General features: G+C 41.4%; 1 protein-coding gene across 7 annotated transcripts in view; it reads left to right on the top strand.

Moving 5' to 3' along the window:
• LOC133658138 (ribitol 5-phosphate transferase FKRP-like) overlaps positions 1–6,301 on the top strand; it is a 40,454-nt gene extending 34,153 nt beyond the window's left edge. For 6 of the 7 annotated variants that reach the window (XM_062059789.1, XM_062059790.1, XM_062059794.1 and 3 more), the window contains one exon: positions 4,499–6,301. In XM_062059789.1, coding sequence (XP_061915773.1) covers positions 4,586–6,160 — 1,575 coding nt within the window. In that variant the 5' untranslated portion in view covers positions 4,499–4,585 and the 3' untranslated portion in view covers positions 6,161–6,301. Of the gene's footprint in view, positions 1–2,789; positions 3,048–4,498 lie in introns of those variants that run through there. The other variant, XM_062059787.1, reaches the window with a different exon arrangement.
• Positions 6,302–14,064: the final 7,763 nt, after the last annotated feature.

Raw genomic sequence — 14,064 nt, 5'->3', positions numbered from 1 at the left:
GTTTAACTCTGTCCTCCACCTTGAGCCAGCCCACTTTGGAGAAGTGGGTAGGAGTGAGGTGGGATCTGGGGTGGAGGTCTAGCAGTAACCTGACTAGCTTGTTCTGAGATGTTTGGAGTTTAGATTTGAGGGTTTTGGAGGTGCTAGGGTACCAGGAGGTGCATGCGTAATCGAAAAAGGGTTGAACGAGAGTTCCCCGCCAGAATCCTCAAGGTGCTTTTGTTGACCAGAGAGGAGATTCTGTACATAAATCTCGTTCGTTGGTTAACCTTTTTGATTACCTTGGTTGCCATTTTATCACAGGAAAGGTTAGCCTCTAGAATGGAACCTAGGTCGGTGACCTCATCTTTCCTGGTGATAACAATGTCACCCACTTTTATGGTGAAGTCATTGACTTTCTTGAAGTTGATGTGGGACCCAAACAGGATGGATTCTGTTTTACCCAAGTGTATGGATAGCTTGTTGTCAGCGAGCCAGGTGCAAGTTCTACAGAGCTCAGCACTGAGGATTTTCTCCACCTGTGACTTGTCCTTGCCGGATACCAGCAAGGCAGAGTCATCCGCAAACAAAACAATTCACAGTCACATGCCGATGACATGTCGTTTATGTATATTAGGAACAGTAAAGGCCCCAATATACTGCCTGGGGGACTCCACAGCTCACCGAGAGGGGGGGGGGGGGGGGGGACACACGGTGCAGTTCACCTCTACCACCTGCTCCCTCCCCTCCAAGTAAGATTGCATCCAGCTCCATGAGTTTTTGTTAAATCCGATTGCTCTGAGCTTATCCAACAGTATAGCATGGTTAACGGTGTCAAAGGCCTTCTGAAGGTCCAGCATGACCATGCCGCAGTATTTGCCCGCGTCCACCTCATGTTTGATGTGGTCGGTCAGATAGAGAAGGCATGTGTCAGTGGAGTGGTTAGTTCTGAAGCCGGATTGGAATTTGTACATGAGTTTATTAGTGGCAAGGTAACTATCGACCTGTTCATAAACTATTTTTTCCATTACTTTCGAAATGGAACTGAGAATAGAAACAGGTCGGTAGTTGCCAGGTTCCAATTTGCTTCCTTTTTTAAAAAGGGGAGTTACTCTTGCAATCTTAAAATCTTTTGGTACTTGGCCTTGTGTAATTGATAGGTTTATTATGTGCGTGATGATCGGGGCAATGATGGAGGCAGAGTCCCTGAGGAATCTGGAGGGAATATTATCAAGGCCGGTGGCCTTGTTAGGGTGGAGCGCGCTCAATTTTTTAAACACCTCATCAGCTGTGACCATTTCTAATTTGAAATCATCGTTGGATATACTCCTAGCTTTCTGTAGAAGGCTTTAATGTGTTCTACACCAAAGCGACCAGAGTGATGGGACAGCTTGTTGACAAGAGTTGCGGCTATGCTGGTGAAAAAGATGTTAAGTCTGCTAGCTACCTCCATTTTGTCTGTAATGAGGGAGTCACCCTCCTTGATGCTGATGTTGGTGAGTCTTGTTTTAAGTTTCTGGCTGCAACCAGGAAGCTGGTTGTTGAGAATTTTCCAGAGCTCACGTGGCTTATTTGTGTTTTCCTCTATTGGTCGTTATGTAATTTTTTTTAAGGATTTAGTCAGGTTGGTTGACTTATTTCTTAATTTATTGCATTGCTTTTTGAGAGTTGAAAGGAGTAATTTGAGGTTGATATTATTGGGTTGTTTATCTACTTCTGTTTTACATTTTTGGTATTCAGAGTATTTGCTGTCTCTGTCTTTTATGGCAGCTAATAGGTCCGGATTCATCCATGGTTCCGAGCGGGCTTTGATCCTGACTGTTTTCACGGGAGCCATGTCATTTAGTATCTTTAGGAACGCCGTTTTGAAGCGATCCCAAGCAACATCGACCAGGTTGCTCGCGAGCACAGGGGACCAGTCCCACTCATCTAATTTTAATTTGAAATTGTCATTGGAGTATTTTTGAGGGATCTGGATTGGGCTGTTATGTGGCCATTGGCTTTAGGTTTAGCTATTTTGCGGGTGCAGAAGGTTAGATAGTGGTCGCTAAGACCACAGATCATGACCCCACTATTTTTATTTTAGGCCGGTCTGAAGTGAGAATGAGATCTATGGTTGATTGGGTGGAATCACACACCCTTGTAGGTAGAATAGAATTGCTTGTCAATGAAATTAATACATTTTAAAAATGTCATACTTGAATAACAAAAAGTTGAAATAAATTATGAAAATAAAGATTGTAAAAGCCAACAAAATATCAACACAAAGTGCCATGACAGAATAAACTCGCTGCTGCTGCAGCAACAGAGATACAGTCTATAGGTCCCTAAGATATATAGATATCTAATGTACGCATGTATATATAACTTAATCATATTGTTTCTTGAACTTAAAAATAGCTGACCGTTTTTTTTCCCCTTCTCTGGGATTATATTCCCAGTTTTGATCTCGGACGTCTGGTCACTTATAGCATATAAGAATACTCTATTACTGTTAAGCAAACTATGAATAATAAAAACACGCCAAAACATGTGTCCTTTATCATAGCTACACGTATGACAAAAAAAACGTGTGAAAATCAGTGGTATTCAGTGAGGTAAAATTAATTAAATGCGCTGACAATTCATTGCTCCTGCCAAATGAATTGCACTGAGTGGAGCGGATCACCACTCCAAGATGGCGGCCCCGCGTCTCGTCAGCGCCAGTAGGCAGTAGCGCTCGATGCTGCGTCTACTTATAAGATGTCTATGGTGTTGGCTCAGGCCTGAGCCTTTATTTTAATGAGCTCGCGCCGGAAGTTAGTGCCTCGACCCGGATGTGGTCTTGTTCGCTGCATCCAGACGAGCAGCCTGTTAGCGTAGTGCGCAGCACGATCAACAGATCCCAGTTTGTGTAAACTTCGCCTTCCCAACATGTCCGACCACATGTTACACTTATGTATTTGGCATTAGTCCACGATGCAGTTTCATTTTTTACCGGATTAAAATGACAAGATGGAAGCCCAAACATAGTGCAGTGGTGATGCTGATGTATATGAATACGGGATGACGTGAGGAAATATGATTTGGTGAGTTATGATCGATTTGCTCCAATTTACAAGCAGTTTGTGAATTAGTGATGGGTTGATGAGGCGTCATGAAGCGTTTCGACACATTGCAAAACTGTATTGATACTGTGTCACTAAATACTGACATCTGCTGGACATTAAAAATCCCTACAGGCAACCTATGGACCGACTCAACTGACACTGATTTTATGACCTAGTACAGGGGTCGGCAACCCAAAATGTTGAAAGAGCCATATTGGACCAAAAATACAAAAACAAATCTGTCTGGAGCCGCAAAAAATTAAAAGCCATATTACATACAGATAGTGTGTCATGAGATATAAATTGAATTAAGATGACTTAAAGGAAACTAAATGACCTCAAATATAGCTACAAATGAGGCATAATGCTGCAATGTGTACATATAGCTAGCCTAAATAGCATGTTAGCATCGATTAGCTTGCAGTCATGCACTGACCAAATATGTCTGATTAGCACTCCACACAAGTCAATAACATCAACAAAACTCACCTTTGTGCATTCACGCACGACGTTAAAAGTGTGGTGGACAGAATGAGACTGAAAAAGAAGTGGCATAAAACACGTCCTAGAAAGTCGGAGAAAGTTATACTTGTAAACAAACTACGGTGAGTTCAAGGACCGCCAAAATTAGTAGGACAAAACGGCGCTCGCCAAATACTCGAATCAGTGAAGCATGTTTAATATAAACAGTGTGCTTTATAACAATTAGGGAGGTTTGCGTCATGTTTGTCCTCCTACGGAAACCATATTAAAACAAAAACTTTTTTTTTTCCTCATCTTTTTCCATTTTTCATACATTTTTTAAAAAGCTCCTGAGAGCCACTAGGGCGGCGCTAAAGAGCCGCATGCGGCTCTAGAGCCGCGGGTTGCCGACCCCTGACCTAGTATATACAATAATATAAACCCAGTCATTGTATTTCATTTAGGATTATTTCATATCTTAATTTAAATAAAAATATATTTTTATCTTTTTTAGATAGTCATTAAATAATGTGAACATGTATCATAACATGGAAATCTAAGAGAATGTGTTGTGAATGAGGATGCTTGTGGACTGGGAATTAATTTTTTTACACATTTTTATTTAAAAAAAAAAAACAGTTTTTCCAACGTATTCAATTTTAGACTATTTCTCTTCTTAGTTATTATTTCTCCGTCTGTAGAAAAGACCAGCTCACAGGGCACAGAGGAGGCGTCAGTGCAACACAGTTCGCGAATCGGTCACGTGACCGAAACAGCTCCTGATCGGTCACGTGACTTTCTAAAAGCGGTACGCGCACCGACACAGGGTTTTGCTCTATGAGCTCGACGCATGCGCCGATGCATCGGTGTTGCCGGACCCATCACTAGTGTGAATGTACATATATCGCGTATTGTGAGTGTGCTAACATAATCGATAAAAAATAACCCTTGCTTTTCCTCTTTTACAGCACTGACCTCACGTCCGGTCGTGTGGCACCAGCGGGGTGAGGTTTGATTTCCTTGTATTCAAACGCATTCTACTCACCTGAGTGGCCATGCGCATCACTTTATGCCAAGGCGTGTTAACTGGAGCCATCCTCATCAACCTCCTGATCCTCTACTATGTGTCCCGGGCCCAGCAGCAGATGATTGAGAAGAGGAAGGAACAGGGCAGGGGCACCAGGAAGGCTGCCTTACTGGAGGCGGGCATAGGGCCTGGAGGTGAGCCCATAGGGGCCCCGGTGGCCGCTCGCAGCCGCGCCCCTCGCGTGACGGTGCTCCTTAGGGAGTTTGAGAACTTCGAGAATTATGTTCAGGATGCGGCGACTTCCTTCTTAAGACAACGGCCGGAACTTCCTTTCCTGGTGGTGGCTGACGCGCCTCCATACCCGCCTCTGGTGCTCCCCGATGGCGCTCGGCTTCTTGTGCTCTCGCCGAGTCCAGATCAGCCGCCGCAAGCTCACAGGCCCGAGTTCCACGTCCAGACGGAGTTTGTGCTCCTGCTTCCTGACGGGGTGGAGCTGGATCCGCCCCGGCTCATGGAGAGGCTGATTAAGGAGCTGGAAGGCGAAGGCGGCGGCCCGGTGAGGCTGGTGGCGTCGCCCGTGCTGACTCGCTCGGCCGTGCAGTGTCTCCACCTGCGGGTGAACCTGCGAGAGTGGACCGCTTCTTACTCCACAGCTGCGTCGGGAAGCAGCGGGAGCGTGTGCACGGCCTTGCAAGGAGATGCCGTGGTCCTCATCCGCACGGAGGATCTTTTTAATCTCTCTGTACCGCTTGGGAGGCCGCTTTTCTCCTCGCTCTTCATCCAGACCGCTCTCCGGGGCTGGAAGGTTAAACTTCTGGAGAGTCCGTGTTTCTCCACCAACCGCCGGCCCCTCTTCAGCTCGGCTCACAACCAGTGGAAGGCCGACACCCGCCTGAAGGAGGCCACGGGGAAGATGATGAGGAGCTTCGGCGTGAAGCGTCTCCTGCTGCCTGACGGGAAGGAGCAGTGGCACGGCTGCGGCAAAGAGACGCCTCGCTGCTTCGGCACGGTGCAGGACGACACCCCGGATTACCTCTACCTGGATCGATGGACGCCACCTTGTTGTCTGCGGGCTCTCCGAGAAACCGCCAAATACGTCATCAACATCCTGGAGAGCTCCGGGGTGCGCTACTGGCTGGAAGGCGGGACCCTGCTGGGGGCCGTCCGCCACCAGGACATCATCCCGTGGGACTACGACGTGGACCTGGGCATCTACCTGGAGGACATCCCCAACTGTGATCACCTGAAGAACCTGGACTCCGGCTCTCTGGTGGACGCCAACGGCTACGTGTGGGAACGCGCGGTGGAGGGCGACTTCTACCGGGTGCAGTACAGCGAGGCCAACCACCTGCACGTGGACCTGTGGCCCTTCTACCCCCGCAACGGCGTCATGACCAAAGACACGTGGACCGAGCACAAGCAGGACGTAGAGTTCCCCGAGCACTTCCTGCAGCCGCTCGTGCCCATGCTGTTCGCGGGCGCCGCCGCCTACGTACCCAACAACCACCGCGCCTTCTTGGAACTCAAGTTCGGAGAGGGGGTCATTGAGAACCCCCAGTATCCTAACCCTGCCAAGAAAGGTCTGGACAGAGCCAAAATATGAGAGGAAGACATTTGTTTACATGGCGGTACACACAACACATCTTAATGAGCACACGTTACATTTCAATACAGAAGTGACATCGTTTGTCAGTCAGTATTAAACACCAAATTGTTGAAAGTGTCTTGTGCAATAAACTGTCTCTTGAATCAGATTTGACAATAGGCACTGTGCTGTGTGTGTAGGCAGTCCTTCTCAAATAGTGGGGCGGGCACGGTGCGACTTCGGGGAACTTGCTAGTTTTTATATTATATTACACCTGTCACTGTAACTACGCTGGAAGACGAGGAAAGACCGCTGTGTTGTTTCCTTTAACAATGCAATGCAGAGGTGTACTTATAACTACTTTATAGACAAATGATACTATTTATAGTCACGGTGGAGAATAGGGGGGCGTAACAGCAAATATTTGAAAAGTACTGGTGCAAGGTGTGTTTGCGCAATATAGACGATGTAAATGATATCAATTTGGCCAACAATAGATGCAGAGGTGTACTTATAACAACTTTATAGACAAATGATACTATTTATAGTCACGGTGGAGAATAGGGGGGCGTAACAGCAAATATTTGAGAAGTACTGGTGTAAGGTGTGTTTGCACAATATAGACGATGTAAATGATATCAATTTGGCCAACAATAGATGCAGAGGTGTACTTATAACAACTTTATAGACAAATGATACTATTTATAGTCACGGTGGAGAATAGGGGGGCGTAACAGCAAATATTTGAGAAGTACTGGTGTAAGGTGTGTTTGCGCAATATAGACGATGTAAATGATATCAATTTGGCCGGCAATAGATGCAAAAGTGTACTTATAACAACTTTATAGACAAATGATACTATTTATAGTCACGGTAGAGAATAGGGGGGCGTAACAGCAAATATTTGAGAAGTACTGGTGTAAGGTGTGTTTGCGCAATATAGACGATGTAAATGATATCAATTTGGCCGGCAATAGATGCAAAAGTGTACTTATAACAACTTTATAGACAAATGATACTATTTATAGTCACGGTGGAGAATAGGGGGGCGTAACAGCAAATATTTGAGAAGTACTGGTGCAAGGTGTGTTTGCACAATATAGACGATGTAAATTATATCAATTTGGCCGGCAATAGATGCAGAGGTGTACTTATAACAACTTTATAGACAAATTATTATATTTATAGTCACGGTGGAGAATAGGGGGGCGTAACAGCAAATATTTGAGAAGTACTGGTGTAAGGTGTGTTTGCACAATATAGACGATGTAAATGATATCAATATGGCCGACAATAGATGCAGAGGTGTACTTATAACTACTCTATAGACAAATGACACTATTTATAGTCACGGTGGAGAATAGGGGGGCGTAACAGCAAATATTTGAGAAGTACTGGTGTAAGGTGTGTTTGCGCAATATAGACGATGTAAATGATATCAATTTGGCCAAAAATAGATGCAAAAGTGTACTTATAACAACTTTATAGACAAATGATACTATTTATAGTCACGGTGGAGAATAGGGGGGCGTAACAGCAAATATTTGAGAAGTACTGGTGTAAGGTGTGTTTGCACAATATAGACGATGTAAATGATATCAATTTGGCCAAAAATAGATGCAGAGGTGTACTTATAACAACTTTATAGACAAATGATACTATTTATAGTCACGGTGGAGAATAGGGGGGCGTAACAGCAAATATTTGAGAAGTACTGGTGTAAGGTGTGTTTGCACAATATAGACGATGTAAATGATATCAATTTGGCCAACAATAGATGCAGAGGTGTACTTATAACAACTTTATAGACAAATTATTATATTTATAGTCACGGTGGAGAATAGGGGGGCGTAACAGCAAATATTTGAGAAGTACTGGTGTAAGGTGTGTTTGCACAATATAGACGATGTAAATGATATCAATTTGGCCAACAATAGATGCAGAGGTGTACTTATAACAACTTTATAGACAAATGATACTATTTATAGTCACGGTGGAGAATAGGGGGGCGTAACAGCAAATATTTGAGAAGTACCGGTGTAAGGTGTGTTTGCACAATATAGACGATGTAAATGATATCAATTTGGCCAACAATAGATGCAGAGGTGTACTTATAACAACTTTATAGACAAATGATACTATTTATAGTCACAGTGGAGAATAGGGGGGCGTAACAGCAAATATTTGAGAAGTACTGGTGTGAGGTGTGTTTGCGCAATATAGACGATGTAAATGATATCAATTTGGCCAGCAGAGGTGTACTTATAACAACTTTATAGACAAATGATACTATTTATAGTCACGGTGAATAGGGGGGCGTAACAGTAAATATTTGAGAAGTACTGCTGTAAGGTGTGTTTGCACAATATAGATGATGTAAATGATATCAATTTGGCCGGCAATAGATGCAGAGGTGTACTTATAACAACTTTATAGACAAATGATACTATTTATAGTCACGGTGGAGAACAGGGGGGCGTAACAGCAAATATTTGAGAAGTACTGGTGTAAGGTGTGTTTGCGCAATATAGAAGATGTAAATGATATCAATTTGGCCGGCAATAGATGCAGAGGTGTACTTATAACAACTTTATAGACAAATGATACTATTTATAGTCACGGTGGAGAATAGGGGGGCGTAACAGGAAATATTTGAGAAGTACTGGTGTAAGGTGTGTTTGCACAATATAGACGATGTAAATGATATCAATTTGGCCGGCAATAGATGCAGAGGTGTACTTATAACAACTTTATAGACAAATGATACTATTTATAGTCACGGTGGAGAATAGGGGGGCGTAACAGCAAATATTTGAGAAGTACTGGTGTAAGGTGTGTTTGCACAATATAGACGATGTAAATGATATCAATTTGGCCGGCAATAGATGCAGAGGTGTACTTATAACAACTTTATAGACAAATGATACTATTTATAGTCACGGTGGAGAATAGGGGGGCGTAACAGCAAATATTTGAGAAGTACCGGTGTAAGGTGTGTTTGCACAATATAGACGATGTAAATGATATCAATTTGGCCAACAATAGATGCAGAGGTGTACTTATAACAACTTTATAGACAAATGATACTATTTATAGTCACGGTGGAGAATAGGGGGGCGTAACAGCAAATATTTGAGAAGTACTGGTGTAAGGTGTGTTTGCACAATATAGACGATGTAAATGATATCAATTTGGCCAACAATAGATGCAGAGGTGTACTTATAACAACTTTATAGACAAATAGTACTATTTATAGTCACGGTGGAGAATAGGGGGGCGTAACAGCAAATATTTGAGAAGTACTGGTGTAAGGTGTGTTTGCACAATATAGACGATGTAAATGATATCAATTTGGCCGGCAATAGATGCAGAGGTGTACTTATAACAACTTTATAGACAAATGATACTATTTATAGTCACGGTGGAGAATAGGGGGGCGTAACAGCAAATATTTGAGAAGTACTGGTGTAAGGTGTGTTTGCACAATATAGACGATGTAAATGATATCAATTTGGCCAACAATAGATGCAGAGGTGTACTTATAACAACTTTATAGACAAATGATACTATTTATAGTCACGGTGGAGAATAGGGGGGAGTAACAGCAAATATTTGAGAAGTACTGGTGTAAGGTGTGTTTGCACAATATAGACGATGTAAATGATATCAATTTGGCCAACAATAGATGCAGAGGTGTACTTATAACAACTTTATAGACAAATTATACTATTTATAGTCACAGTGGAGAATAGGGGGGCGTAACAGCAAATATTTGAGAAGTACTGGTGTGAGGTGTGTTTGCGCAATATAGACGATGTAAATGATATCAATTTGGCCAGCAGAGGTGTACTTATAACAACTTTATAGACAAATGATACTATTTATAGTCACGGTGGAGAATAGGGGGGCGTAACAGCAAATATTTGAGAAGTACCGGTGTAAGGTGTGTTTGCACAATATAGACGATGTAAATGATATCAATTTGGCCAACAATAGATGCAGAGGTGTACTTATAACAACTTTATAGACAAATTATACTATTTATAGTCACAGTGGAGAATAGGGGGGCGTAACAGCAAATATTTGAGAAGTACTGGTGTGAGGTGTGTTTGCGCAATATAGACGATGTAAATGATATCAATTTGGCCAGCAGAGGTGTACTTATAACAACTTTATAGACAAATGATACTATTTATAGTCACGGTGGAGAATAGGGGGGCGTAACAGTAAATATTTGAGAAGTACTGCTGTAAGGTGTGTTTGCACAATATAGATGATGTAAATGATATCAATTTGGCCGGCAATAGATGCAGAGGTGTACTTATAACAACTTTATAGACAAATGATACTATTTATAGTCACGGTGGAGAACAGGGGGGCGTAACAGCAAATATTTGAGAAGTACTGGTGTAAGGTGTGTTTGCGCAATATAGAAGATGTAAATGATATCAATTTGGCCGGCAATAGATGCAGAGGTGTACTTATAACAACTTTATAGACAAATAGTACTATTTATAGTCACGGTGGAGAATAGGGGGGCGTAACAGCAAATATTTGAGAAGTACTGGTGTAAGGTGTGTTTGCACAATATAGACGATGTAAATGATATCAATTTGGCCGGCAATAGATGCAGAGGTGTACTTATAACAACTTTATAGACAAATGATACTATTTATAGTCACGGTGGAGAATAGGGGGGCGTAACAGGAAATATTTGAGAAGTACTGGTGTAAGGTGTGTTTGCGCAATATAGACGATGTAAATGATATCAATTTGGCCAGCAATAGATGCAAAAGTGTACTTATAACAACTTTATAGACAAATGATACTATTTATAGTCACGGTGGAGAATAGGGGGGCGTAACAGCAAATATTTGAGAAGTACTGGTGTAAGGTGTGTTTGCACAATATAGACGATGTAAATGATATCAATTTGGCCGACAATAGATGCAGAGGTGTACTTATAACTACTTTATAGACAAATGACACTATTTATAGTCACGGTGAAGAATAGGGGGGCGTAACAGCAAATATTTGAGAAGTACTGGTGTAAGGTGTGTTTGCACAATATAGACGATGTAAATGATATCAATTTGGCCAACAATAGATGCAGAGGTGTACTTATAACAACTTTATAGACAAATGATACTATTTATAGTCACGGTGGAGAATAGGGGGGCGTAACAGCAAATATTTGAGAAGTACTGGTGTAAGGTGTGTTTGCACAATATAGACGATGTAAATGATATCAATTTGGCCGGCAATAGATGCAGAGGTGTACTTATAACAACTTTATAGACAAATGATACTATTTATAGTCACGGTGGAGAATAGGGGGGCGTAACAGCAAATATTTGAAGTACTGGTGTAAGGTGTGTTTGCACAATATAGACGATGTAAATGATATCAATTTGGCCAACAATAGATGCAGAGGTGTACTTATAACAACTTTATAGACAAATGATACTATTTATAGTCACGGTGGAGAATAGGGGGGCGTAACAGCAAATATTTGAGAAGTACTGGTGTAAGGTGTGTTTGCACAATATAGACGATGTAAATGATATCAATTTGGCCAACAATAGATGCAGAGGTGTACTTATAACAACTTTATAGACAAATGATACTATTTATAGTCACGGTGGAGAATAGGGGGGCGTAACAGCAAATATTTGAGAAGTACTGGTGTAAGGTGTGTTTGCACAATATAGACGATGTAAATGATATCAATATGGCCGACAATAGATGCAGAGGTGTACTTATAACAACTTTATAGACAAATGACACTATTTATAGTCACGGTGGAGAATAGGGGGGCGTAACATCAAATATTTGAGAAGTACTGGTGTAAGGTGTGTTTGCACAATATAGACGATGTAAATGATATCAATATGGCCGACAATAGATGCAGAGGTGTACTTATAACAGCTTTATAGACAAATGACACTATTTATAGTCACGGTGGAGAATAGGGGGGCGTAACAGCAAATATTTGAGAAGTACTGGTGTAAGGTGTGTTTGCGCAATATAGACGATGTAAATTATATCAATTTGGCCAACAATAGATGCAGAGGTGTACTTATAACAACTTTATAGACAAATGATACTATTTATAGTCACGGTGGAGAATAGGGGGGCGTAACAGCAAATATTTGAGAAGTACCGGTGTAAGGTGTGTTTGCACAATATAGACGATGTAAATGATATCAATTTGGCCAACAATAGATGCAGAGGTGTACTTATAACAACTTTATAGACAAATGATACTATTTATAGTCACGGTGGAGAATAGGGGGGCGTAACAGCAAATATTTGAGAAGTACTGGTGTAAGGTGTGTTTGCACAATATAGACGATGTAAATGATATCAATTTGGCCGACAATAGATGCAGAGGTGTACTTATAACAACTTTATAGACAAATGATACTATTTATAGTCACGGTGGAGAATAGGGGGGCGTAACAGGAAATATTTGAGAAGTACTGGTGTAAGGTGTGTTTGCACAATATAGACGATGTAAATGATATCAATTTGGCCGACAATAGATGCAGAGGTGTACTTATAACTACTTTATAGACAAATGACACTATTTATAGTCACGGTGAAGAATAGGGGGGCGTAACAGCAAATATTTGAGAAGTACTGGTGTTAGGTGTGTTTGCACAATATAGACGATGTAAATGATATCAATTTGGCCAACAATAGATGCAGAGGTGTACTTATAACAACTTTATAGACAAATGATACTATTTATAGTCACGGTGGAGAATAGGGGGGCGTAACAGCAAATATTTGAGAAGTACTGGTGTAAGGTGTGTTTGCACAATATAGACGATGTAAATGATATCAATTTGGCCGGCAATAGATGCAGAGGTGTACTTATGAGGTGTACTTATAACAACTTTATAGACAAATGATACTATTTATAGTCACGGTGGAGAATAGGGGGGCGTAACAGCAAATATTTGAGAAGTACTGGTGTAAGGTGTGTTTGCACAATATAGACGATGTAAATGATATCAATTTGGCCGGCAATAGATGCAGAGGTGTACTTATAACAACTTTATAGACAAATTATACTATTTATAGTCACGGTGGAGAATAGGGGGGCGTAACAGCAAATATTTGAGAAGTACCGGTGTAAGGTGTGTTTGCACAATATAGACGATGTAAATGATATCAATTTGGCCAACAATAGATGCAGAGGTGTACTTATAACAACTTTATAGACAAATGATACTATTTATAGTCACGGTGGAGAATAGGGGGGCGTAACAGCAAATATTTGAGAAGTACCGGTGTAAGGTGTGTTTGCACAATATAGACGATGTAAATGATATCAATTTGGCCGGCAATAGATGCAAAAGTGTACTTATAACAACTTTATAGACAAATGATACTATTTATAGTCACGGTGGAGAATAGGGGGGCGTAACAGCAAATATTTGAGAAGTACTGGTGTAAGGTGTGTTTGCACAATATAGACGATGTAAATGATATCAATTTGGCCAACAATAGATGCAGAGGTGTACTTATAACAACTTTATAGACAAATGATACTATTTATAGTCACGGTGGAGAATAGGGGGGCGTAACAGCAAATATTTGAGAAGTACTGGTGCAAGGTGTGTTTGCACAATATAGACGATGTAAATGATATCAATTTGGCCAACAATAGATGCAGAGGTGTACTTATAACAACTTTATAGACAAATGATACTATTTATAGTCACGGTGGAGAATAGGGGGGCGTAACAGCAAATATTTGAGAAGTACTGGTGTAAGGTGTGTTTGCACAATATAGACGATGTAAATGATATCAATATGGCCGACAATAGATGCAGAGGTGTACTTATAACAACTTTATAGACAAATGACACTATTTATAGTCACGGTGGAGAATAGGGGGGCGTAACATCAAA

The sequence above is a fragment of the Entelurus aequoreus genome, linkage group LG10 (assembly GCF_033978785.1).
Source record: "Entelurus aequoreus isolate RoL-2023_Sb linkage group LG10, RoL_Eaeq_v1.1, whole genome shotgun sequence".
NCBI lineage: Eukaryota > Metazoa > Chordata > Actinopteri > Syngnathiformes > Syngnathidae > Entelurus > Entelurus aequoreus.
Note: the sequence above shows the minus strand (reverse complement) of the source record. Positions and strands in the feature narration are given on the sequence as shown.